The following is a 27426-nucleotide window of genomic DNA, read 5'->3' as shown; positions in this document are numbered from 1 at the left end:
ATTGTGGGGCAGTTATGGATTGACACGGAGGACCGAGGATGGGATACTTTCTCTGTCCTGCCCTGTAGTAGACTGGCTGTGTGTTCTTGAGTTTGTAAAGTTCGGGTTCAGGGGTTTTCAAGATAAAATGATATTGATAGTAATGATGATAATAATATTAATACTACTATATGTACATGAATGAATAAAGAAAGTAAATGAAGAGAAAAAACTGCTGTGGATATACGGAGAGTCGAACCCGTGACCACCAGATCGAAAGTCCAGCAAAAGAAAGACATAATTTATTCTCATCCCCATTTCTCTCGCCAATGTCCCTTTTTACACTCCGGACGCATTGGATCGGCCTTGTACCTAACCTGGGATGACTATGTTTAGGATGACTAATGACTGCCTCGAGAGTCTACTTTATCTTTAGTTGTCTCTTTTCTTCATTTTTCAGATCGTCTTCAATCTCGTCCATCATTCCTACGTGCTTCACCACCGTCATAGGATCAGCCAAAATGTCATTCACAATGGACTCCAACAAGATTGCCATGTTCTGGACAGAACACGTTTTGATTTCACTGAAAATGTTTTTCGAAGGCATGAAAAAATGAGCGCAGCTTCCTTCTTTTAAGCATGCTACGAGTCTCCGTAAGATTCTGACAAAGCAATCTTCATAAGCAAGGTTTCTACTTGTACCAGGCGCCTTAAGCTCTAACATCGTAGTGGAACAAAAGGTGTCTAAACCAAGGGTTAGGAGAGTTGGGTTATTTTCACATAGCAGTTGAAACAAAGCACAATATTCCGGAAACTGCTCCGAGAAGTCCAAATCTTTCACCGCAAAATCCCGCACCCGTTGCAAAACGGGACTGAAATTCATCCGCCAACTTTTCTCCGCCATCTTTCGCACCCGGGCGTTTTGATATGATTCCATGGCGAGCACGGCATCTGCAGACCACCAACTTTGCCCATCACTGATTTCCGAGTTGATGTCACGGATATGATCCTTTCCAGCTACGCTGTATGGGATTTGTTTCGGCATGGCATGTTGTAGCCTCATACCAAGGGGCAGATCATAGCCCAATATGCAAGCACACACGAGTATTCGAATCGGCTTTGGCTCCTTCTGTATCCCCAACTCAATGGATCCTGAGGGAGTTTGGATGAAGGAGTTTATCCTTGACGCGATTTCCTCCTCAAGTATTTCGTTTTCTATGATCATCCGAAGAGCTGAAGTGATAAATTGAGATGAGACTGAGATCGGACGATCGAATTATGTATTGCATGACAGTGCGAAATTCGGTAAAGGCGTAATAAACGTACTGGTCGTGACGGGCAACTATACCGATCAGTCTGTTATTGCTGTCAATCTTGACCAAAGCGCTTGAAAACGGAGCATGTTAGAAATGGACAAATTGTTATCTTTCACAGCAAAGCGGAGCTAGCGATTTAGCCATCGGTACTAATGAATGATCGTTTACTGACAAATGCGGATGACTCCCTTGCAACCTTTTCGTCAGCACAAGATTACCGAAATGAGGACTCTGCGAGGTCAGGGCAAAAGAACTAACGACATTACCTGCGCCTAGGACTGTTGCAATAATCATTGGCCTTATATACCCTTCTTGGTCCATACAGGGACCCCAGGTTTGATGGGTCACCATTTTCTCCTCTGCTGTAATGGAGGGGTTCAGTCTGTACGCGATACGACCAACTGGGACGTCGTTGCCCGCACCGGAGTAAATCTAAAAAGAAAAAGCATCAAGGAAAAGTTATACGGATTCTGAATATTTTTGTTTTCTAAAGGATAGAGCGAGTTGCGGCATATGTTTAGAGGAATTTAACTTTAATCAACCTAACATATATACCAGTGAAGCAGTTAAAAGTTAACCTAAACTAAAAAATGTAAACCATTTATGGTAGTCTTGCAATAAATATTTTCTTTACTGCTTTCAAAGTGTTCTCAAAGATTTACTAACAAAGTCTGATTCCTTTTACTAATATGCTTTCAATTGAATAACCGTTTCGTAAACTTTATAGGTTGTCATACTGCTTAATGCAACCAAGTGTTTCCCTAATACGCTTATAACTCGGTACATAATGAATGGAGAGTAAATCATTGTGAGTGGTCGTTTTGCTAGTTTTAAGACTCTCTTTGCGAACCTCACGTATAATGTGTATCCAGAGCCGTTTAAAAAGCACCCTCTCATAACGAATCTTTCAATCTTTCTACATCCCCAAGTCTGTATCATCTTGATGAATATTTTGTGGTCATCTTTTCAACTCACCCGCCACTTCATTTGAGGTCATCATAATTGGAAACTGCATGTTTTCAAATACATTGTGAACTCTTCAAGTGAACGAGCCGAAAATAAACTCATCCAAAATAGATTTCAAAATGATTCTGGCTTTTATTCTTTTCATTCTTGGTTAAACGTACCTTGAAGGAATCCTGATACAGGAAAGACTTCAAAAATATCCTCAATTCAAAAACCTCCGAATCCACCTGCTCCAGCCTGTAGCCATGCTTATCTCCGCGGAGTCGCTTCCCCTGAACGAACGGCGAAAATGGGCTTAAGGGATGCGCTAGGGCGGAGAACAGATCCTTTGCGAGGGTTTCGGCGGCTACCAGATTTCCCTCTCTCCGGGCACTAATCTCCGGCAACTTCTCGTGAACGATCTGCCGGAGATAGAATCCGAGCGGTCGGTTTTTACGGAGCTTCATGTCCACATCGTCCTCGCTGTCCGTAGCGGATTCGTTATGTTTATATAGATCCGCTGCGCTGTCGTCCAGCTCCATAATCGTCTCAAGCAAAGCCATTTTAAAGGTAGATTATAGTCACTAAAATTGGCCTGTTTCTACCGCCTGTTTATGACGTTTATAATTACTTTTTCCACTTCAACAGATTTCAAACTGCATCCTGTGATCAACCACATATATGAACATGTTCCTAATCAGGAGTTGTGCAATATCAAAGAGTAAACGTTCCTACCAGTTGTTTGTAGAGCTATATATCCCAGTGAAAATAATAAACTGATAGAAAACAGTCCCTTTAATAATGTGAATTGGGCTAATAATCCGTATTCATATAGTCTAGAAACTAATATTCGGAATAAGCCAGTTGGAAATCTATGAAATACTAAAGAATTTAAAATTTGAGTACTCTATAGCATTGTCCCGCAGCGCGACTCCTATCAAAAAGACGAATTAGGGCCTGACATTCCGCTAGGACTGTAGATATAACAGGTATATAACAGCAAAGACCAATAAAGGAGAGAGAAAAATCAACTCAATGCATGATTAACGAAACGGTTGAATGTCGGTATATGCGAGTGTGATCCGGCGTTAGGTTGATATCCGCTAAGTTTCTCTAAGCATGTTTTGCATAGAATATATAATTATTAGCTGCAATATGGTCAACTTGACTACCAACTAATGGCTTCAGAATTTATCTTCGGTTTTAGTTCGCCAGGTTTATAGCCTTCAAAGTTCCTTTAATCACTCATTGATCAAATGCATACACCGATCATAAAGTGAATCTATTGGTTTCCTCTCGTCCTCCGGAACAATGAATTCTTTCAAAATGGCCGCCACATTGCGCAATAGCCTCGGCGAACCGTCCAGTTTCCAAATATGTTCCAACCTCACACGATCTAAAATATTACACAGGTCTTGTCGCACTGAATCGAGATCGTTGATAATGATATCATTTACAGCCTCCACACTTGGTTTATTGGCGAAGTCAGGGCGAATAAACCGACCGCACGCTAGGAACCAAAGAATCATTGCCCCGGAGTAGCCATCCCCAACGTTTCGTTTCCGGGAGTTGCTGACAACTTCGGGGGCGAAGTGGAACGGTGGTTTGTTGTCAGGTGGTGGGTAGGGTATGTCCAATCCTCGAGGTTTACAGAGGTCGATTTTTGGATGGCCATTTTTGAGCTGCAAGGCAAGTTAAAAGAATATGATATCTGATCCATGCAGATGTGTAGAAAATTACCAAAGATCAGGAGCCATTTGCGAACCTTTTTAATCCGAGATGTTGACGCTTCAACATGAATGTGACGAAGCTGCAGGGAGCACTTCATTCCGCACCTAAAGCTTTTTCATTTCGGATCTCAATGAGAGACGTTTACAACGGCATTGAGTCTGGCACAGAAAGTTCTCTTGTGGGAGCCCGGCGATGGGAGCGATTATAAGGGCCAACATATCGAAGACTGCTCTCACCAAAATATTATTCGGCCGTAAGTCAACCAAGGAAAATCCCTTCTCTCGAACAAACTTGCAGACAGATATGATCTGTCTTCCTATCTCAAGCCGTTCTGCTGTCGCATACGATCCGGCCATGCCGTCTGTGAGCTCCTGGAACAAGCTTACACCAGCGTATGGGACCAGGGCAACCACCCGACCCATGGTGTCTCGGCTGATGTCGAACGCCTTCAGGAGGTTTTCGTGATAATGTGTAAGATTCCTGAAATTTAAAAAGAACATGCGAGTCAGTACCTGCAAAAACAAACAAATACAACGACTAATATGCTACCTATTTTGTTCGTTTGGCGTGATGAAAATCGGTTGGCTGTCTATTCAACTGCTAGCAGTTGTTCGTCAGAACAACACTGCTTGTATATTCCAATCAATCAATTAGAAAGAGCTGTTGTCTGAACTATCTGGTGGCTATGCAACAAATGGCAGATGTTGTCAGAGGTAATCTGCTTGCTGTCAATTCAAGTGATGGCAGATAATGTCAGCGGCTAGCAGAACTAATCAGCTAGCTGTATGTTCGATTAAAAGCACTAATCTGCTGACTGTCTTTTATAATATTCGCCGCTTACCTTTGAAAATTTAACATTTCGGCAAACTCAGAGAAATGCTTCCTGTCGCTTGGAACAAGTCTAGCGACAGCTTTTGTCTTGGTGCGTTTGCATCTATAGACTTCACAACGGTGTCCTCTTTCGATGAGCTGAAGCAGCTCGACATGCCCATGTCGAACGCTCGAATCAAGAGACGACAGAATGCAGATATGTTTGGACAATGGCGCAATGAACGGTTCATACGATTTAACCTTGGCATGGACGCTTTCGATGAACGAGGCAACCATTTTGAAAATAGTTTTGAAATGTTTGTGCGCGTGCATCAATTCGCCGCACAACTGGTCGCAGATGATTCGACCCAACTCTTCACTATCTATGCTCTCCAGAAGATGGCGACAAGTCTCTTCCTTCCATTGACGCTCATTGACATCTGCGAGACACGTGACATCCTCGACGACCTCGCATATTCGCATGAACAATGTCTTCTTCATGATTTTCTCAGAAAGAAGAGGCACGTTAATTTTTGTCGTCAAATCAATGGTATAGCAGCATTTCAGCTGAGTGAGGAGGTCGCCATCGCCTTCCAATTTCTCGCACGTGCTGAACAACTCGGCAATATTCTGGCGAATCTCCTCCTCAATAGTCCTGAGGATCCCATTCACTTGACTGCTGTGCAGAATCCGATCCAACAGGAAACGAACGACAAAATCCGCCATTATCTTCCGGTACCTCTGAAAGTCTTCAAGGTTGACATCATCATTTATCCCAAGGTCAATGTTAAGGGCAGAAGACACGATCCCGTCTGTGTTCTTCAGCACTTTATCCTGTATTGAAGAGTCGATGAGTTGTCTTTGGTCAGTTATGAAAGACACGCATTTAGCGTTCAATTTGCGCTCAATCCGCTTCGTTTCCCGAAGTTTGTAATTCAAGACATGGTTCTTCACGCAGCGTTCCCCGACCAGAAAATCGAAAACGCGTGCGGCTATCCCACAAGCGGCCACAATTGCCTCCAAAAGATGAATCTGGAGGCACTCCCGCATGTGACCCATCACAGATGTCACCAGCCTACGGAATTCCGCAGTGAATCTGTTTTCTTCCGAGAAACCGCGCTTCCGAGCTCTCTTTAGCATACTGCATGACAACTGGTAGAACACATCACTATCTTCCCCGTCATTTTCGCTAATAAGGCTGAAGTTTTTCAATTTCCTGAATGCTAGCTGACCTTTCGGAATCACACCGAAAGGCGGCCCTCCATGTTCGTCCTCGTCTTCGCTACTGTTGACATCACTGGCAGCGTCCATTGAACAAGCCATGTTGTCCTCCTCGCATTTGTTACATACGTAGATGATCTTCATATCCGGGGCCCTGGCCGTGACGTGCGCAATGAACTCTATATCCTGCAGTATAAAACGATTTTACCTTTCAAACTCAAAGCAGTCATTAAGTTTCTTTAGCAAGACAGTCAGGAAGAGTCTCTTAACGACCGTTGCTGATTGGTTGATTTCTGATGACTATGCACGGGCAAGGTAGAATCTTACAGTTCTGATTGACCTACGACCGGTGAATTGCTCAAAGAAGGATTTTTACAACTTATTTTTGTACACGTTCTCTTACATGAACTCTTAAAGAAAAAGTTGTATTTATGAAGTTATCTATACCTGAACTCGTAAAGAGGTATTCCCGTCAATAACATAGAAGAGGACCTGCAGAACCCCGTCCAGACACTGCGACACCACCGTGTCCATAGCCACGTTCTCACTGAGGCCAGGGGTGTCGACTATCTGAAGTCCCGACGCCAGCATCGGGTGATCGAGACCAATCTCCACCACATCCTCGACCAGACCCTTGGCCTCTCTCTTTCCTTCTTTTAGTTTCACCTCCTCGCGGAGTTCGCTGGTCTTCAGGCTATGCCGTTTACCAATCTGCCCACCTTGCGTGCCGATGACTTGATAATATTCCTCTTTACTGTGCCTGAAAGGGGAAATTGAAAAATAGAACTTCCCTGACAGACAAATTACCTGACTACATCAACCACGCTTCCAGTGCAGGCGGTGAGCTGGATGCTCTTGTAAAACAGACAGGGGTCTACTAACTGAGCACACCAACCGAAATCGCTTCCGCTATATGTGCCAGATCTAAGACATATGTGTGAGACTATTAGGAGCCAGCACAGTTCATCGCCAAATGCAAAATTTTGCCAGAGTTAAGCGACTTGTTAAGCGAATTGTTTTCTTTGCGCACTAAGTGCATAATATTCTCACTCATGTTAGAAGAAAAGCATAGGCGGCATTCGCCCAAAAGTGGGCTACACATTACCTTATTCTAACAATTCTCGAAGTGCACGGGTGTTCCTCCACAGGAACAATGTTGCGCTGTAGTAGTTCGTTGATGAAAGATGACTTGCCGCAGTTAACCTGGCCACTGACCAAGATAATGGGGTCTTTGGTCAGGACAGTTTCGACGGGTTGGGCTTCCTCTTCTGAAATTTAACGGAAAGGTGTTCAAGATAAGAGTGGGATCCCTGCCAAAAACGGATGTTGTTTTGGTTTGGATCATGCGTAAGAAGCGTGTATTGAAGAGGAAGCGGTTACAGTCAAAGTAGGAGGCCGCTATGATTCGGAACAAGAGTAATAAGATGGGCACGTGTATGGAGAAGGAGGTGGTTACAGCTTACAGCCTAGAAAGGAGGCCGCTCTGGTTTGGAATATGAGTAATAAGAAGGGCGCGTGTATGGCGAAGGAAGAGTTACAGCTTCAGCCAAGAAAGGAGGTGGCTTTATATTGGTTTGGAACAAGAGGGGATGTGAATTGAGAAGGAATAGTATAGGTTACAGCCGACAAGGAACAATCGTACCTAAATGTGACTTGATCCAACCCATTGTCGAGTCATCAGTATACGTCTCAAACAGCATATCAAGACACTCCCGTATCGCGTCGTAACTTTCCGCGATGATCTTTCTGTATTGGTAGTATCTGTCTAGCTCCTCCCTGAAAGCCGCTAGGGCGCCATTGATGGAGGCCTCGTGGCCGGCCAGTGAAGGGTTGACGGTCAGTTCTGGTATTGTGCCGAGGCTGGCCATGATGTTCCTTTTCGGCTGCAATGACTGTGGTTCGTGTAAGCTCTCACATCATAACAGGACTGAAGCTCCGGCTATTGAAATTGTAAACATCCATGATCTAAAAAATATTTGCCGGAACGACGGTTCGTATCTGGTGTAGCGTGTGATTCCATACCAAGCAATTCTCAGCCTCTGGCTTTCAATGATTCATCGTTATATCATTTAGACGTTATTGATTTCACCAACTACACCTGTCCTGTATCCTTATCGTAAGGTACCACATACTGTAATGCAATTTTACCATCTAGGGGTGTATAGATTTCTTTTAATCGATCAATCGAATTTGATTGGTCTTCGGGTCTCTTGCACACCTGCCATCAACTTTGCAGGCCCGGCCAGTCTGACAACTGGTTTTGAAATAAGCGTGAGTATCAAGAGAGCAGTTTTTATGGTTTTTATGGCAAAAACTCTTCCAGTTGGCAGTTTACCGTCTTCCAGCTGGTTATCGGATACGGGCGCCATCTCTATGGAGAAGATGGAACTAAATCAAGATGGCAGCCTCCATACGAACGAAAAACGACCCTGAAGATTTTTGTGAAAAAGCCAATAAAAACACTATTTGTAAGATGTAAGTTGTAAAGTTGTGTGATCTTTGTGATGCCTTTATTCGATGTGTTGATATATTGCGTTGCCGAATGCATCAGGTGCTTGAAAACGTACGAATTATTGCGATGAAATGTTCAGGTGCTTGTTGTATAGTCTGGTGCTGTGTAAAATGTACGTGACCTGTTCAGGGACAGGGTGTCTCGAAAAAATATAAACTCTTAAAAAAGATAACTCCATTTAGGGTTTGTAAAAGCATCATTTTATAGACTTATTCCATTTAGCCTATTCTCTTGGCTTGTTGACTCTGAGTCTGACCCTATAGGCCAGGCCCAGGCAGGGGGGAAGGGACATTGCCTATTTTTTGACAAAATGATTGACTTTTACAACAACTAGTCAACTAACCTTGGCCTAGTGGAATAGCTAGCTATGGATGATGCTGAGGCAAACAGTGGCTGGCCAGCCTGCCCGGACATAGGCATTATCATCAGCAGCCAAAGACATCATCATTTCAAGTTGCGATACAAACTTTGCTGCTCAGTCAGGTGATTTATTCATATTTGTTTAGATGCTACAAAGAATTGGCGAAGTATACATGTCCGAGATGCAATGTGAGATACTGCTCGTCTGATTGTTACAAAAGCGAGGGACATGCCGAGTGCTCAGAATCATTCTACAAGAATTGTTTTATGGATGGACTCCAGGATTGCGAGGCAAGGTAACGATATGCAGTAGAAACTCACTATTAAGAAAACCCTAGGGACTGACATGTGCTCTCCTTAAAAAGGAACAAATTGAATGGAAACAACCAATTTGGGACAAAGAGTGGTGTCTTTATCAATGGCGAGTGTCATGCTAACAGAGGTGTCCACTGTCTATCATGGGAGGTTCAACTAAACCTGAAAATATTCTTTAGCCCATAGGTTTTTCCACTAGGATTTAACTACTTAAGGATGGTTAATGAGTAAAGTAATTTGTACCAGGTCACAAGTGAGGACGTGTGACTGTCTTGGAATCAGACTGACAGTGTTAGTTATGCGACACCATTGCCATGCACGTATCTCTGGATCACACTAGTGAAAAGGACTGATGAACCCAAGTATAGATTCCAAATAACAATATCAGAAATATATTTTATTGATTTTTAGTTCTGATGAGAAACAAAAGATGATGGAGATGCTTCAGCGGGTAGAGAATCAAGATATTCCAGACATGGATGATGGTAAGGCGTTCAAAAGAATTTAAGAATAGTCTTCGAATCACAGAACAGTCTCAGAGTCTTATGATCGACTCAGTTTTAAAGCTATTGAGCCCAGGTATCATTCGGTTCCAACAATGAATGCAGCATTTATCATTACGGCAGTATGTCAGTCCACTTTTAAAATGCACTCTTTGATTTCCCCACAAGAAGCAGTTTTCTATGTCAGAAACAAAGCCATCATATCATCTGTTAGTGTAGTGTAAGATGATGGACCAATTAACTTTCTTCCTTGGCTTGTTTGAAAATAAATGTACGACTTTAATTTGATTTTTTAAGATGACGAGGAGGACGAAGATGAGATTCCTCTGGAGGACAGATTGCAGGGTCTTAATCTTGGTGAGTATTTAGTTTGATCAAAATTAGATAAGTCCAGTAAAAAAGGCCAAGAGTACTCATGTCTTGTGTGCCAGTGCACCTTGATGCAAAAAAATGGTGTGCTTTGTAAGTTGAGTTTGTCTACACAAATGATGTTTTTATCAATGTCTTCTCATTTCATGATAAGACTATCAATATCATGAACTTCTCTCTTCACTTTTAAATTATGACATACCTTGAAGTTAATCTGACAGTTTTGGCAACATATTTTTCAATATTCTTTTTTCTAGACATGGACACGGATCAAGTCTGGGAAAAATTGACGGAAGCAGAGCGGAAGGAATTCCAGTCGATGGTTGAGGATGGTCGCCTTGGAAATATGATGGAATTATGGGAGCCCTGGTGGAACATTAAAGAAACAAACCTTGTCGAGGAAGTAGGAAAGACAAAATCGAATCAAAGGCATCCAGAGATTTTGAATAGGCTTCCGGACGTCACAAAGATTTTGGTAAGAATCAGTCATGGCTTTCAGCCATGCCTTGGTGTACAACTTCCTGCACGGAGGAGTAAATGGAAGACAGTGCGTGAAGAACACTGCTTACAAAATGTAGTAAGAATCCAGGGAACGACTGATCCTTTTAACATTTTTCAACATATCTATCAAAATTCTTTTTCAGAAGGGTGAACCACCGGACACCTTGCAGTATGATGTCGTCAACATCATGTACGCATACGCATACACAGTCAGGCTTCATAATGGCGATTATGTTGGCATGGAACTGCAAGCAGTTGATGTAAGTTTTTGAATTTGCAATCTTTTTGACAACGCATCACACTGGAGGCTGTATTGATTTACCAATGTGGTCTTGCAGTCATTGGCAATATTTGAAATGGAAAGTGTAATCCTTTCAAAATTAGTGTTAGAATTAGAACTGCAAAGATTTTTAGAGCCTCACTCGTCAACGGAGCAGTTGAAATCATCAAAATAAAGACATTGTTTTTCTATTTTAGACAGTCCTTCGTTTATGTAATACCCTTGCTGGGAAGAACTTTACGGATGCACGATCTGCCCTCCATTCTTGTTTTCAAGCCATTCAGGAGGTGAGTTTGGATAGCAACGAGTTTCAGCAAATTTGCATGCAGAATAACCGCACAATGGCAATGTTTATTTTTCTCCACCTGAGCCACAAGAAAACACGATGACCACTAACGGCGTCGGCCTTTAAAGCTGTCTTGTAAACTTGGCTGGTCATGGTGTTAAAACAAATTTTAGGCCAGAAAGACTTATCAAAGAACACTCTTCTTTCCAGCACAAATTGATCCTAGGAAACTCCGCGGATTTCTCCGTGGCCATTCTAAAGGATGTTGAGAATATAATCATGGGGCCTAACAGTCAGCAACCCCTCGTGTATGTATTGGCAGCCCTCTCGGACCTCCATGGGTTGTTTCGACAGGCAAGGAAACAACTGGTTGAAGGTTAGTGTGTTCTTATATAGAACTGTGTTCTTAGTACAACTTTGCAAAATTTCAGTCCAACTCATCTTGAAGTAACCTTACATGTATAAGCATTTACAGAAAATTCCATTTCAAAACAACGCTGATTGAGTAAATGCAGGCAATGGATATACATTTTCCACCCTAATGCCATGGGTTTTTTTCTTTTTCGTTTGCAGATCTGAAATCCCTCACACTGAATGTAAAAGCAACGAAACAGTTACAAGCTGAGAAACAGAAGTACTTCAACTCGATGAAGAAGTTGGAGTTCCTTGTTGTTTGGACGCAGAAATATGGCCATGGGCTGGCAGAAACTATTCCAGACATAGAAATAGAATTTTGTAAGTATATTTTTGAGAGGAACTTTTGGGGTCATTGTAATGAATAGGGCAAGTCAGGGAGTTCTTCCACTCCCTTCACTGTTTTAGAGGGGAGAATTCTTAGATGTTCCTTTAAGCCTAAATGTAAACTAGAAAGCCTGTTTGACATTGGTACACCTTTTGATCATGTTGATGAAGGCCCCAGATGTCCCCAACCAGCAATCTAAAGGGGTGAAAGCATTGATTTCCAACGAAGAATGATTGACTGATTGATGACCATACTGACCAGTTGATTTCCCTTTATTTCAGGTATGATGTCTACAGATCTTGCAACCCAGCGATTATCACAAGATGTTGTAGAAACGTCACAAAGGGAGAAAAAGAAGGAAAAACTAATAGAAGAATTGCCACTCAAGTCCCCTGCAAGTTCTAGCTCGGGAAAATCGAGTCAGATAACTTCAGGGAAACAAGTGACATTTGCTGAAAATGTGGGTACCAGTGATAATTCAAAAGGAAAGACAAGTAAAGCGAGAGTGACTGACATTGAAGAACTGGACTAGAGAGTTCACGGATTTCATTAGGAAAAACATTATGCCTGTCCTGTTCCCTATAAAGAGCTGAAAGAGAGGACCTTCATTACCATATTGAATACCAACTATGATATTTTCATTGAATACAGGATTAGACCTTACATGTAGATGTTGAAAATAAATGATTTTGGCAATTTCACCTGCTCCTTCTTTTTGATTTGTAATTTCGAGTGTGCGTCTCATTCCGTGTTGGTGTGTTTGAACCCGATTTCTATTTCACATCAAATTGGCGGGTCCCTTCTGACTTGGTGGCTGGGTTTGATTTTGGAGTCCCCTTCTCCTGGATGTCTTGCCGACCAATGTCAACGAACGACATCAACCTGGGTTTGTTCTCCTTGGTTGGTGACCAAGGCTAAGGAGACCCTTCCTAAACTTCAGGTCCTTTCACTCCGTGACAGACAGAGCTTACATCTATGTAACGTGTGCAAGGAGAGGAGCATACAACTGACCCTGGCAATCATGGATGAAAGAGGCCGGTGTCCCCAAATTTGTTCTCACAACTAAAGGGCAGCTTATTGTTCTGCATTTTACCCTGCCTCACCTGGTCTATATTCCTCCAGACTACCTTGGAACGTCAAAACAATGTTATCTACAGGCCTACAGACAGTGCTCAACTGGCTGAATGAACAGGCCTCTGATCCTCCAGTGTGACCGGATAGAGACATTGTTTGCGTTTTTGACGATGATGGAGATACATCATCGTATATTAACAACCTATGTACCTTGGACAACACTGCTTTGGTAATGGTTTTCCTCACCAGGCTCACTGAGCTTGAGGAGAGGCCAAACCTTGGCATGGAGACAATTAATGTAGCTGGGATGTCCCCTGATACAGCCGATTTGTACCAGGACGACATTGAGACAGCACACTCCTGGAATGAGAAGACACAACCCATGAGTAGTTCCTAGCACAAAATCAGGACCAAACTGCTTTGGTGGTTCAATCTCACTCCGACATAGGCCCAACAACCGTCTGGCCATTAGGACAGCTCATTAACCTCCAGGATAGACTGATACAACAGGGCAGCAGCAACTAGGAAAATATCAGGACCCTTCTGCCATTGGTAGATCCACAATATCACTGTGCTAGACAGCATTGAGACGGCTGGAGGTTCAACCATGTGACCGGGACTATATCAGGACCCTTCTGCCCATTGGGTCTGCAATCTCACTGTGCTAGATGGTCCAACCAGGCCATTGAGACGGCTGGAGGATTCAACCATGTGACCGGGACAATATCAGGACCCTTCTGCCATTGGTAGATCAACAGTTTCACTGTGCTAGATGGCCCAACCAGGCCATTGAGACAGCTGGAGGATTCAACCATGCGACCGGGACAATATCAGGACCCTTCTGCCCATTGTGGAGAAATTGTCTCACTGTGCTCTAGAAGACAGGCCATACATGACTACTCGGACAACACAATCGCTCATGTACCTCTAGGATGTACCAGACTCTGGGACAGTATAGGAAGCAATTTGCCTGTAGAAACTTCAGATTATGCCAGTCAGTCAATCCCCAGCGGAATAATTTTAGGGAGAGGGGTTAAATATCAAATACCACCTTTACTTGGTCGTTGCAAGATTGGAAAACACCAAAATTACATTCTTTTCGGTCTTTGTGCGGTCCAATTGTTTTGAGTAACATGCTCAGACCAATTATTTGCAATTACTGGGTTTATACTCGTCATGGGATTGCTGGAGAACATGGTTACACTGCACAGATGCACGAACCAATCGACTCTTTCGAGACGAGCACTTCTCATGGTGCAGCGTGCCATTGTCATTTGAAAGTCCACATGGCGACCGCAAACCAAGGTCACATTTAACCAATGAATGCATTACTTGTAGCATGGCCTTCAGAGCAGCAAATCAAAAACAGAGCTGCCCGGGAAGGGTGTTGCTCTTTCAGCATATAAACATCACCAGAATTCGAAGTCAACCTACCTTTGGCCACTTAACCTCAAGGTGCACTGATCATGAGATTATTACAATGGGCCTATTCTGCCTGAAGAAGCCGAGGATGCAACATTTGCAAATGTGCGGAAAAAATCCTGCCCGCATCGGTTGCCAATACATGTATCATGAACTAACAAAATGTCAAGTCATTTTCAAGTTATTTATTCTGTACACAATACATTAAACAATCTATTCCCTCTTCTTCCTTGGGGCCTTTTTCTTTAGGACAATGGGTCGCTGACTGTAGAGAATGGCACTGGCGCGTCGTAGGGCGGGCATCTTCAGGTCCTTACGGTAACGGTTAGTGCGTAGCGTCTTTCTGATGGTGTCAAGGGATCGGCGGCTGCCCCTCTTCAGCTCAACCCGGCTGAAACTCTTGGATGGTTTCCTTGCCCCTAGAAGAAAAGACCATCATATGATGAATAAGTTGTCTTCACAGCCGGAATGCCATTGGTTCTTTAAATTTCTCACTCATGAACACAAACATCGGATTTAAAAGAGAAGTGGCCAACTGTCAAGTTGTGATGATGTTATGGTTGCATCCATCACTCTATGCCATGGATACCTTACCAAGTTGTATGTAGGGTTTTTTTCAAAACAACAGTGCTGCTTTAAATACAACATACCAGTTGATTTCCTGGTCACCACGACAACCCCCTTTCCATCGGAGCAGGCCTCAACACCAACGGTTTTCTTGTGTACCAAACCATTGTAACGGAATGAGTTACGCCCAGTCAGGTTGTTGGGTTCCTGAAATTTAATATTATATTTGTAGTCAAAGGTTATGGGACAGGTTTACAAGAAGCAAGAAAATGAGTTTTGCCAGCTTGTCAGCAAGCAGGTAAATTTACACAGCAAGCAACAAGCAAGCAACAAAAGTTATTTCTCTAAGTGTCAGGAGATATCATCTGAAATAATTCCTAATACAGTTTACCGAGAAACACCAGCAAGATGAATCAAAATTGACCAAATTTCTGTGCAGAAATATTGCCGCATGAAATATATCGGACATTTAAATTGTCTTGGAATGGTGGCACGAACATACCTTGGCCATGTTGGGGAAAATACGTCAAAAAACCATGTAAAGTCCAAGAAAGAAGTCATGACGCATCTCGCCTCGACAGAGATAGTTTGATATACAATCTTGTGACGTCACATGATGTAAATGGCGATCTCCATGGACCGGTGCGGGATATTTTTGGCAGGAATGGCCAGTCAAACATAAATTGGCCCATAGCAGTCACATGCCTGAAATCTACTCAGAAGTTTTTGGGTTGCTTTACATTGTAATGTAGTTACTGTAATGAAGAGCAGCACAGCTCCTTATACTTAAGACTAGATTTGGTAGAAATGACCTTAGTCAATTTGAACAAAGACAACCTGGATACAAAGTGACACATTTTGTTCAGGGACCGATGGAGATGCCATCTTACTTCCTACACCAAAACATTCTGTTTTGAAAAGTGCCCATATTTGTAAGTCCCACATTCATTGTTATTACAGCCGACGACGCCCAAGTCTTCGAAAAAATGAGCACAGCATATGAATCTAAAGACATACAGCATGTTCCAAAAGCAACAGTTTGACCCAAAATTTGTAGGGTACATGCAATTCTTGTCCACTTGTCTAAGACTACCAGTATTATCTTGCAATAATATTAGGAATTTTCCTCAGATGAGTAAGCAACTTCTTCTTAATAAACATGGCATTGGAATTGACGATCCACCCCAGAAACAGGTGAATTCATCTCCTCTTAGACTCTGGAAAGTGTTGTGGATATGCATACCTTGGTGAAAGTGACTCCATTTCCCTTGACGAGGAAGCAGGAGTTCTTCCTGATGATCTGCCACTGGAGATCTGCAGACATGATGGCAAACTGAAAGCAACAGGACAAATGTTTAGATTGTAATCGCACTGGTGACAAGGCTAGCCATGCTAGAGCCAAGTTTGTACCAGTCGAAGGATTAACCTCTTGAATACCTTTAGTGTCTGCAATTGGGGTTATTTTATACTTTTATCAATGATACTCCGGTACTGCCATCACACTTGTATGGCTGTATTATGATCACTGTGTATCGTTTGCTTCTACTAGATGGCTACAGGCTATACCGACCGTTCCATGAATTTTGTCAAGCACGTTAGGGGCACTGTTGCCAACATGTGTATCGACCATTTTAGTGAAATATCTTCGATTTCACGTTTGTTATTGTCACATTTACGCCATCGTTTATGAGTCGCCGGACTCAAGAGGTTAATGTTTCATTGTTTGGCTGTTGGACCTATGATTGCTGAACTGCAGAATACCCGGGACACACTGTGCTATAAATGATAGGAATGTGTACATAATGTACAGAGGGACATAGTGTACATAATGTAGAGAGCTACTACTGTCCCGGCTATTCTGAAGTTAGGCCCAATTTACAGATAGTAGACCATTTGATTCGACACAGCCACTGCTGACAGTGCTGTGCCGGACTTATCCAACCTACAACCGAAAACGAGCACAAGCAAAATGTACACGGATTAATACACCGGACAAGGGAGAAATTGTGGATATTTCATTGATAAATTCTGCAATATTGTGATACACATGAAATGTCATTTTAGGGTTTTTTGCGGGAATATATATTTATATTTATTTGTAACAAGTTTTTATGGGGTAAGTGTTCAATCTGTGGGAAATAATGGAATAAATGTAGGAACACGTGTATCTTACTTCACAAAATTGCCGTGCCGAATAGCAAAGAGACCGAGCGGAGGGATATGAGTTGCAAAGTTCACAAAGTATTTATTGATAGAAAAATTAGCTACTTGAGCATAATATACTTATAAGGTATTTAGTATTTAGCATTTTAGGGAACAATTTATTCAGTGGAATGCTAATTTAAGGTGAGGAAAAAAAATAACTTTGAGAACTATATCTACAAAGAACTATTTCCACGACCCCATCGTTCAAGGCCATTTGTTACATCTTCGATGTACACATTGAGGGATGTCGGAGTTCTTCTAGTAACAACAGGTGACGCCACAATTAGCTCATGAGCTCCTATACGCGGGAAATACGAATGCGCACGTGTTGCCTTGGTTTAAACTAGTAGTTTACAGTTTTAGATTTTTTTAAAAAGGGATTGACACTCTGTAGGATTTTCGAAGGGGGTTCTGGGGGTGGGGGTTGGAGGGTGTAATTTTACCACTAGGAATTCCATTGATGATGTCATAACGTCATAATGGTGTTCCCGAAGCTATTTATAGACACGAAAACGTAGCCGCCCATTCTCCAAGCGTCGTCAATGGTGATATTGTTACAAAACCTCACTCGACCTACTGACTTTGTAACAATTTCAGCGGGTGCATGTAAATTGAACATTTGGCCCGGCACCCGGGAGATTGATAGCCGCCATGACACCGCCTTGAAACACTCTTGATCTAGCCTCGCCCTAGAAACGACCTTTTCACAGGCAGCGTAAGTTTACCTCGACATAAAAGTCATGTTTTTAATCAAATCATCACCAAAAGCATTCAAAATATCATGAATATTGAAAGACATGGACAAAAGTTAAGTAAATTGCTTGAATAAGCTTGTATATTTGTACTTTTTGCCATGGTAAACAAACGTTGCCTGTGAAAAGAGTCGTTTCAAAATGGCCGGTTTGTTACGTTTTTGTAGGGTGTCTATTAGTAAAGTGACTGTTTGCCATTGAATTGGGCCATTGCCATTGCCATTTTGTTGCCATTGTTTAGTCATGATATAGTTTGTAGGGCCTACACATAATTAGGCCTATGATTATTTGCTATATGCCTTATAATCCGAGTTATGACACTTGTCCAAAATATTTGAAGACCTCATCCAATCCATTCATGAATGATTCACTGGATTGGTGGATTCACATTCAGCCTCAGTCAGGCTCAGGTCGTTTCTTGTCTTGTGAATGTAAAAACTGACCAATGTATTGTTTCCTCAGTTTGTGAACTCTTTTCCAGGTAAATTTTGAAAGTGTCCAGTACACCTTCCAAACACAGGCCACACCCTGAAGGTCTGAGGCATGGCCATGGGAGGTATTTGGTCAACTGAGCCTGAGGAACTTCCAGAGGAGCCCAAAGGCAAAGGGTCAGGGGATGATGACTGTCATGACTTGGAAGAAGTAAGTACCTGGGATGTTTGCTTGTACAGTATTCAAACATGTCCCTCAAAAATACAGGGTCCAGTGTAACTGGTTAAGGGGGTTATTAGTCCTGTCATAAGTCAAATCCTGTAAGATCAGTGCTATGCCTTCGCCTTGGAGCAGAAGCTTTAATTGTATCACGAATTTGTCTTTTCAGGGTTTAAATTTTGTGGTTTGCCAAGATGGTGACTCACAAGATTCTGGAGATGCACTCAGCGTTGGAGATCAATTGTACATCAAAGTGCACAGCCTTCATGCGGATGTTGCAGACAAGATAACTGGAATGCTCATGGAATGTGAAAATGACCAGATAGTGTCCATGTTGAACGATGATTCATACTTGGAAGAGATGGTGTCACGTGCTGTTGATGTTTTAGCAGAGGAGGACAGCACAACAGATGTATCTTACTCAGATTCTGATTCCGACGACGATACGACAAAGGAACAGTTAGGTGAGGCCCTCTATGAGCGAGTGGCAGAACTAGAACCAGAATTATGCGGGCATATCACTGGTATGTTGTTGGAGTTGGACAATGCTCTGATTAGGGAGTTTCTGGAATCCAGAGATTCTTTGGAGGAAGCGGTGGCCAAGGCACGTACTGAGTATCTCCTGCACGCTACTGGGTCACCGGCTGGCTCTAGCTCCAGTGAGGATGATGAACTTTCATGCATACTCTTTAATGCTGTCTCGGAAAGATGTCCTGAAATTGCTGACCGGATCACAGGTGGGTGGCTTAATTAGGGAGGTGGGCTTGGTGGTTGATTGGAACAACTTTTCTAAAACATCATGAAAAAGGTGTTATTTTGCATTGGGAGGTACTCACAAATATGATTTCTGAATTGAATCCTAATTTGAATTACGAAGATCCCTAAAATGTGAGCTTTAGTTGTTCTAAGTATATAATAAATAAGGGCCTACTTATTTCGTTTACGACTGCTAAATTTTTTAAAAATTGTTTTTGATGATTTTAAAACCTACATAACGCTGGTAGATGCTGTTTAAGATGACCATTCATTTCTGTTCCATTTGTGATTTAACTTTGTATGTTACTTTTCAGGTATGCTCCTGGAACTGGATCAAAAAGTGATAGAAAAACTACTTGACAACCCCAAACATCTCGATGCTCAAGTAGAACGTGCCAAGGTGGCTCTGTATGAGGACAGTGTGGTCTAACATACTCTGCCAGGGTGGCTCTGTAGACTGTATGAGGACAGTGTGGTCTAACTTACTGTGCCAGGGCGGCTCTGTACAAGGACAGTGTGCTTACCATACTTTGATAATAGTGCGCTTTCGCTATCTCTGTGCAAGAACCACTCCACCGAGAACATTGTTATTTTTTTCTCTTTTTTTGTAAAAAATTATTTATATGTACTAATACTCAAGGATTAAGTTTTGTCCAATGAAATCACTTGTAATAAGTATAAAACCATGTCTTTTTTGATTGCTTATGTAATGTGTACAATGTATTGTGGGAGTTTCTATTCTCGTCCTAACTTTCCAAGAGATACAGTCAGCAAGTGTTTGAGCTGCAGCTGGAAACAAACTTTTCGTGTGCAACTATTCATTTGTTATGAGCATTTAGGTCAGGTGGTACAATTAAAATAAGTACAGTTATGACCTCTGTTTGCGCAGCTGGTTTCTACACTGTAGGGGTTATAATTGTACCAGTGCTATAAATTATAATTGAACCACCAAACTTGACACGTTTCTTCATTGTACTCTTAGGATTGTTCTGTCATCAGTGTGTCTAACGTGAGGCTGTATTTGGCTGTAACCATGGTAACAATCTTGGTACTGAACAACATAATTGACACAAGTAAATGCTGTGTTCTCTTTATGTTTTTTTGCCCTTGCTTTGCATGAAGAGGTTGTACTGGTACTGAATGTTACAATAAGGTCAAGAAATGCTGCCACCATCCAATCAAGCTTGTTTTGGCATTTTGGATCACCAATACGTAGGTAGGAATTCCATTGTAGGCTTGGTGCTTTTAGCCCGTTTAGAAAGATGGGACGGCTCCTGGCGGATTTCACAGTATTACAACAGTATACATGTACTGTACATGTTTTCACAACGGGTGTCGGGTTTTTGTGCATTCCATTTGCGGGTGTTTCACCACATTATTGATAAGATGAAGCTGGAAGAGCCTGATTACATGTACTGTGTCCAAAAGCCACACGACTCCTTGGGGAACGGTTTAGTCAAGTCCCTTAACTTAAGCGCAGGGTCAAACCTCATGTTCGTCTGTTCTTTACGTCAAAGACCTATTTCGGCCATCATGTTGTCGCACCTCACAGTCTAATGATACAGTAATAAACTAACGACTTTTGTTACTGCATCCTACGATTATAATACATGTACCTGCGATTTGAGACAAAAAGATCTCTCGCCGGTTTGCCAGCTTGACACTGAGCGTATGTCGCTTCGAGTTTAAAACATTGACGGAACGGAGTCAAAGACAAAATGATTTATTTTATATTTATCATATAAATACTTTACAATACTACAATGAAAGCTACATGTGATTTTATCATATACAATACTCGCCACCGTCGGCTTTGCGCGCGCGTCGGGGCGGCCGATTTCGTTCCGTTCATGTTTTTATAATGAAAGACCGTTTCAGCTGAGACCGGTGCGGTGACAGTTCGATCACTCGGATTGTCCGCCTTATGAAATTGAATAAAACACAGAGAAATTGGGAGTTGCGCTCAATATGGAAAACAATAACGTTTACACTCTTCACTGCGTTTATTCTTTAGAAGACAGTTCCGCTTCCCACTAACCACGCCGGCGGGGAATTTGAAGTGCCCGCCAATAAGGCTGAGTGTATTCCATCCCGTGGTTGTGACCGGGACGAAAACGCCCTAAATGAAATCCATTGTATCTATAGCCTCATCAAATTAGAAGTCCCGCCAAACTAATGTAAATGTACCACGAGTACGCTCTTTTGCCCGTGGAGGGTCATCAATAATGGTCCGTCGTCACCACATTATCCAGCCCTTCGGTTGCAGCACACTGCCCGCACTATGAGATCGGTCTGAGTTTCGTTCACTATTATTATCTGTGCTTTTACTGTCTCTATCCGTATTGCTGTCTCTATCCCTGTGTGATATGTTTGAGTGAATTTGTAATTCGTAGCTCGATTTATCCGGTCCGTATCGCAAGATTGCACAAACTACGTCAGCCACATTGCCTGGAAGGGTTTACAAGATTTGATATCAGAATTCAATAAAACGCCCTTGTCGCCGCACAACGAGGATGGTCCTCCTAATTGACGGACGGACGGACGGTCCCTCAGGTAAGCGACCGTCTTTAAAATTAGAGACTTATTGTGACCTGATTTTTGAAATGAAGACAGCATTTAGAAGAAACCACCCAGACAACGTTTCGAAACAAAAGCTTTGGGATTGTATCTGTCCTCGCCCATCGCGCTAGATGCTGACCAATGACTTACGACTTCTCTGACTTTCGCAGCTCTCGATTCACAATCAATCTAAGGAGAGACCGAACGATTACGGTGATTCGAATTACCTTTCCTGATAAATACACTTTCCTCCCGCTTTCTCGTCTCCAGGTCTATGCATTCGCCCTGTCTGACGCATTCACCATTCATATCAGTGCCTCCGAACACGTGGATTGTTGATCCTGAAATGGGAAGGACACAATTTGCAAAGACAGGCATGGTGGGGCGAATTTATGTACGCTCATGATGCACTCTCGCGCTTGTGGAAGTCTCGAAGCTATTGCCGAGAGACGTTGACCTATTGAAGTCCTGTCCATCACTATCGGATAACAATTGTGACAACCCAAGAGAACACCCCGGAGCGACAGTAATAACCCGTATTTCCGATGTTTTCATCATCCGCCAGCGACACCTTAATCAAGTCATTTCACTCACCTAGCACCACTGCCCCCGAACTATGTCGCCCATGTTTCAGTCTAGGCAGTGAGGGATGCCGCTCCCAGGGACATATCAGGTCCTCCTGCAGCCCGTAGGTGCTCCCTTCCTCCTCTTCGGGGATGTCATCTTTGTTGTCGTCTTTGAGGTCCGTCTCCTCCGTCACCGGTACGACCGGGCGGAATGACTGAACAGACGTGCTGGCGACTTGGTATTTGTTTCCTCGGTCGTCTTCCTTCTCCTGTATGCCTGGAATGTCACAACCCAAAGTGATGTTTGAGAGCAGACATGGCATCACTGTCTTTGCTTTGCATTTCAGCTCCGTGAAGGGGGTAACAACGCATGTATCTCGGAGCAGCTTCACTATTTTACCACCATGTAGATTTACTTCATGTGAAGGCTGCATTTTTATGTACATGTACTTGAAATCACCCCAAGGGATCAAAGTCACACCACAGTTTTCGGTTATGACGCACTGAAGCCGGCGCCTACCTCCGTTATTCAAGAAGAGCCTATTCTAAAAACTCCTCAATTGGACAATCTGTCTGAACATAGCCAATGGCGTTGCCGTCTTACCTCCTATGAAGTAGACCCTATCGTCAATAGTAAGCATGGAGTGCTTGTAGGTGGGCCACTGGAGAGTCTGGGGGTAGTCGTCGTCGAGATTCGTCCAGTTGTGACGCTCGTATAACCTGAGTAAAAGATCAAATTGGCCCTCTATTCGGTTAGCCCTAATTCTCGACACAAATGTCAAACTTCAGACGCCTCCATCAAATACGCTTTCGACAAATCGATAACAAAATTACCTTAGGTCTACACAGTCAGTCAGCTTTCGGATGGGGGGGGGGGGGGGGGTTACGACATTCTGTTCCGGAGTTGTCCATTAATCGAGTTGTGTCTCACTCCTTATTTGACTGTTCGTCAATACATGTAGCAAAGCCACGTAGACATTCACCTCCAGCACTAACAGTGACAGTGTCAGGAGTCAGATTCTCCTCACCTCAGTCGACAAATGCTACAAACATGGAACAGCGACCAATTTGGCGAGCCGACTTACCAAATATTGTCGTTGACTTGTCCCATGTTGATGCCTCCAGAGGTGCACAGATAGGATAGCACTGGCGACATGTCGTGGTAGAGGCGCCCCTCTGGCAGCATCCCTGACTTGGTCCATTCGTTGGTGGCAGGGTTGTAGCTCTCGGTTGAGGCAGTGTATTTACCGGGCCCCTTCTCGCCACCCGCTACGTAGATTTTGTCTTCGAAGATAGCGGTTGAGAACTTGGCCCGCGGGGCTAGCAGTGATTTCTTTTCCGTCCATACCGAATATCGGGGGTCGAAACTGAAATGATTTGCTGAGGTCATGATTGTGCTTTTCTAAGACGAAAATGGAATGGAAACAAATGTGCAAGAAATGAGAAGTCCACACCGATGCCGTTGGTTGTGGCAGGCAGGCAGCCCTAGTCTTACTGGACAGTGTTTGTAAGAAGGTTACATCTGCAACACGAGGCTTCGATAACGCAACTTCTCTTGTACGATCTCCTCGAAGTTCTGCCTGTGTTGTGGTGGCGATTTTGGAAGGTGGGGCGCAGTGGGAAATACAGATTTGTTCACTTACCACATGACCCTGCTGAGATATTTCTTATCTATCTTATTAAATCCTCCGATGATGTACAAACATCCGTCGCAAACAGCCACACCAAAATCTGAGACACGTGAGGTAGCATCCCATTCCTCCACCGTAGGTTTCCCCTTTAACAGATAAGAGTGTGTTTCGTCTACCGGAAGGTGAAATATCTCTCCACTTCCGGTCCTGTTGATGACCAATAGGTGGTGCTCATTGTCCCACTGGCACGTGTCCATATTAGATTCGACAGGGGGTGTCAGAGAACGTACTTCCACTCATCTTCCAATCTATTGAGAGAAATAACGAGTGAAATAACAATGTTGCGACGACTCACTCTTGGGGAGATCATCCTGATTAAAATTGAAAATACCAATTAGTATATTAATAGTGTACTAGATTAACTTATGGTGACGTTGCCAACGAAGAAGAAGCAAGATTAAGAAGGACTGGGGATCCCTGGATGATCCCGAAGTTATTTATCTGTCATATGTTGAATCGACAAAAGAAGATTAAGATCACACAGCCAAATATAAGCCCAGTCCGACGTAAGCCCATCTTCACGACAACCAGTAAGCTTCTCCTCGAAATAATCTTTAAGCGTTGAGCGTAGAAACCTATGCAGTCCATTTCGTCATTCTGATCATCCTTGGCAACAGGACGAGGCCGGTCCAATGCGCCCGGAGTGTATATATGAGAGTTTATCAAGTGAGGCTTCTCTTAAGACTTTCAAGTAAATACTACTGATCAGACTCGCGGAGGGCATGGGACGCGTACGTACGGTGGCCACATCTGTTTGGGTCGGGTATTGACCAAGTACAGATACCTCGATCAGTGACAGTGCCAATCAATTTGCACAAAGAGGCTAGTTTAAAACACTAAGTGAGATGCCGAAGTCAAAAGCACTTACATTAGGAACCCACAGTCCTTTAATGGTTTCGAATCCAGGCTATATCACGATAGATATAACATCACCATATTCTCCAATACTTTTTCGTGCTGGTGTTCTACCAAACTTATTTTATTGATATGCAATGCATATCAACTAAACCGGCACGAGTGTATTCATTCTTATCAAAGCCACTCGATAGGATAAAATTCAATGACTTGACTATTTTCAGTGTCTATCATTTATAATCATGACAATGTCATCACTATGGATCATTTTATACTTGCTTGGTTAAGGTGAATATGATAGCATTTTTAGATAGATATTCCGCGAAAGTGAATTTGTTCGTCATTGAATCGTGGCCTTTGAAAGACTATGATATTGAGAAGGTTGAAAATATATAGTATGAGTATACAGGGTGTGCCTTAACAAATGTTCGAATCAATAGATTATACGGTAAGAGTAGGCGCATGGAGGCGAATAGGTGCGTTTTCCTCCTGGTCACCTAAATCCTACACGCAAGTTTCCCTCTAAATCACAGTGAGCAATATCAATATGATAAGCTATCCCAGCCATTCTTATACTATGGTCACATAAACCCCACACCCAAGTTCTCCTCCTCTAAATCACAGTGAGCTATATCAATACGACAAACGAAGTATGCAGACTTGACTCCAAGAGATTTGACTCGAACGTTTTTACCTCCCTCCCATGTTATTTTCTCCTGATTGAAGTAAATCAAAAACGTTATACTCATGAAGACTTTGGTTAAGTGAGTCAGAATATATATCTTTGAAAGGTGCACTTGGGAATCTGAAGTTTTCCTGACCATTGGTGTGGTTTTAATGGTTGGTATAAAAGGCGAAATTATCGATTATATATGAAAAAGAGTGCCAAGAACAGTATATACCAGTTTATATGACCTGCTTCAAGAAAAATCTGAACAATTTTAATGTAATCCTTTGCCCGAGGCACATATATCAACATACACATCATCGACGTGGGTCTCATTTATCCACTGGTAAAGCTTATTACATCTACAATAGATTGCATATTATGAGGTTCCTTTTTTAACAGAACCGAATTTATCGAACAAATTGCTAGCAAAACAACGGAGTTTAATCTTTTTAATCCCTTTAAATATATTAAATGGGTCTTGCGTGAGTGTCAGATTAATACCGAACTCGTTTCATAGGCTTACTTGTGTCGATACATCATCATGTTGCCTCTTGCATATCAAACTTGCATGATGGATGTTGGAACGGATTTCTAAATGAAGTGCGTTTTTGAGATTTGATATATAATGTACATAATGCTCCAGTTCCAGGGCACTGATTTGATCATTTTGAAGATTTTAAAGGGTGGCTTTTTATTTCAATCGGTTTCAACTTGTTTCATTAGCACACCATACTCCTGAAAGTTTGATAGTTAAAAATGGTAACGATATGTTCACCTATCCCAGCTAAATGTAGCATGCCGATCCATCGGATGGTAGTGCGTCTGACAAATCACCCGCTGCGTGCATGGATCGGATCCATACCTACATGTAATCTCATGTGAATTCTTCAGAATGTGACGGACAGTGTACATGTACCATAAGCGCAAGTAATTCTACGACTAAAGTGAGGGCAAAAGCTAGCAGTTAGGTGGACCAGATTAAGTTACACAAATTGACCAACTGGTGCCTCACAATATCACAGTACGCCGGCACTCACTCTTGTACGATCAGGAAGAGTACAATACATGTATGTATCAAGGAGTTTTCGTAAAGCCTCCGAAACGCCAACGCCAGCGCGTATCCCTTTGGCGCGCTCCTAATAACGATGTCGAAGGGTGGGACACTTGAGGCGTTCGCGCCGCGTTGGCGTTTCGGGTGATATGCGAAAACTCACTATTATTTCAAAGCCAAACGCGATATCGAGTTCTCCAATAGTATAGCTTCTGCAGGTCACCAGTTTGACGCTGGGGCGTTAGTTGCTGCCTTTGATAATTCACCTTTACTCCACGAAAACTAACCGAAATATGTACAACGTACCTTCCTACTGCTCGGAAATTATCCCGTGATATATCCACTGGTAACCAAGAAACAGTTCCTCACCTAGCACGCTCATAACCACTACTAGACGAATTTCAATTTCCCGATCCAACTATAGCTCTTTGTTTATTTAACCACTGGAGAATTTTCAATGGAACAGAATGATTTATTACCAATATGGCACACTGTTCCACGGTGTTGGTGATATGTATTATTCATAAGCTATATTGACCAACAGCAAGCAGAAGGCTAACGTAAGGGAGGGCCGCAGTAAACGAGGCTAAGAAAAGGAAATTTCCAGATTAGCTTACATTGAAGGTTAAATAAAGGTTCGATCTTTCAGTCGCCGCGGTTCTTTATGTAGTTTCGGTGTCTGCTTTCGTAAAGCTCAGCGCACACAAGCGACTTTGTTTAATTCGCTACCACATGTA

The 27426-nt window shown here is 42.7% G+C and overlaps 6 protein-coding genes across 10 annotated transcripts; 2 read left to right on the top strand and 4 right to left on the bottom strand.

The window, feature by feature from the left end:
* Window positions 1-150: 150 nt before the first annotated feature.
* LOC135501707 (uncharacterized) lies at window positions 151-5699 on the bottom strand. The gene is made up of 5 exons (XM_064793952.1): window positions 4813-5699; window positions 4208-4451; window positions 2423-3922; window positions 1562-1727; window positions 151-1212 (listed from the first exon to the last, which is right to left on the bottom strand). Exons 1-3 carry the CDS (start codon window positions 5505-5507, stop codon window positions 3482-3484), a joined length of 1380 nt encoding a protein of 459 aa, XP_064650022.1. The 5' UTR covers window positions 5508-5699; the 3' UTR covers window positions 151-1212; window positions 1562-1727; window positions 2423-3481.
* On the bottom strand, window positions 5507-7870 carry LOC135501002 (uncharacterized). The gene is made up of 5 exons (XM_064792721.1): window positions 7645-7870; window positions 7108-7270; window positions 6450-6762; window positions 5736-6188; window positions 5507-5530 (listed from the first exon to the last, which is right to left on the bottom strand). The coding sequence occupies exons 1-5, from the start codon at window positions 7868-7870 to the stop codon at window positions 5507-5509; spliced, it is 1179 nt and encodes a 392-aa protein (XP_064648791.1).
* Window positions 7871-8381: 511 nt separating this feature from the next.
* On the top strand, window positions 8382-12571 carry LOC135501459 (zinc finger HIT domain-containing protein 2-like). The gene is made up of 10 exons (XM_064793586.1): window positions 8382-8477; window positions 9021-9170; window positions 9601-9674; window positions 9990-10049; window positions 10319-10536; window positions 10706-10822; window positions 11040-11129; window positions 11339-11504; window positions 11702-11863; window positions 12152-12571. The coding sequence occupies exons 1-10, from the start codon at window positions 8401-8403 to the stop codon at window positions 12400-12402; spliced, it is 1365 nt and encodes a 454-aa protein (XP_064649656.1). The 5' UTR covers window positions 8382-8400; the 3' UTR covers window positions 12403-12571.
* A 1965-nt stretch (window positions 12572-14536) lies between these two features.
* Window positions 14537-17192, bottom strand: LOC135501303 (large ribosomal subunit protein eL28-like). The gene is made up of 4 exons (XM_064793349.1): window positions 17107-17192; window positions 16177-16266; window positions 15017-15140; window positions 14537-14785 (listed from the first exon to the last, which is right to left on the bottom strand). The coding sequence occupies exons 2-4, from the start codon at window positions 16255-16257 to the stop codon at window positions 14580-14582; spliced, it is 411 nt and encodes a 136-aa protein (XP_064649419.1). The 5' UTR covers window positions 16258-16266; window positions 17107-17192; the 3' UTR covers window positions 14537-14579.
* An 823-nt stretch (window positions 17193-18015) lies between these two features.
* On the top strand, window positions 18016-20375 carry LOC135501520 (uncharacterized). 3 transcript variants are annotated; one of them, XM_064793669.1, is made up of 4 exons: window positions 18016-18038; window positions 18372-18532; window positions 18711-19278; window positions 19612-20375. In XM_064793669.1, the coding sequence occupies exons 2-4, from the start codon at window positions 18434-18436 to the stop codon at window positions 19725-19727; spliced, it is 783 nt and encodes a 260-aa protein (XP_064649739.1). In that variant the 5' UTR covers window positions 18016-18038; window positions 18372-18433; the 3' UTR covers window positions 19728-20375. The 3 variants fall into 3 exon arrangements, with proteins under 3 accessions (XP_064649739.1, XP_064649740.1, XP_064649741.1); XM_064793670.1 differs by having other exon boundaries at window positions 18035-18053; XM_064793671.1 differs by lacking the exon at window positions 18016-18038 and adding an exon at window positions 18123-18141.
* Window positions 20376-21016: 641 nt separating this feature from the next.
* Window positions 21017-27102, bottom strand: LOC135501518 (influenza virus NS1A-binding protein homolog A-like). Of its 3 annotated transcripts, none has more exons than XM_064793666.1 (7): window positions 26996-27102; window positions 24066-24361; window positions 23508-23789; window positions 23027-23142; window positions 22451-22699; window positions 22084-22197; window positions 21017-21745 (listed from the first exon to the last, which is right to left on the bottom strand). In XM_064793666.1, exons 2-7 carry the CDS (start codon window positions 24308-24310, stop codon window positions 21534-21536), a joined length of 1218 nt encoding a protein of 405 aa, XP_064649736.1. In that variant the 5' UTR covers window positions 24311-24361; window positions 26996-27102; the 3' UTR covers window positions 21017-21533. The 3 variants fall into 3 exon arrangements, with proteins under 3 accessions (XP_064649736.1, XP_064649737.1, XP_064649738.1); XM_064793667.1 differs by lacking the exon at window positions 26996-27102 and adding an exon at window positions 24982-25104; XM_064793668.1 differs by lacking the exon at window positions 26996-27102 and adding an exon at window positions 24982-25103 and having other exon boundaries at window positions 24066-24424.
* Window positions 27103-27426: the final 324 nt, after the last annotated feature.

Source organism: Lineus longissimus, chromosome 17 (assembly GCF_910592395.1).
Source record: "Lineus longissimus chromosome 17, tnLinLong1.2, whole genome shotgun sequence".
NCBI lineage: Eukaryota > Metazoa > Nemertea > Pilidiophora > Heteronemertea > Lineidae > Lineus > Lineus longissimus.
This window is presented reverse-complemented; position numbering and strand designations above follow the sequence as displayed.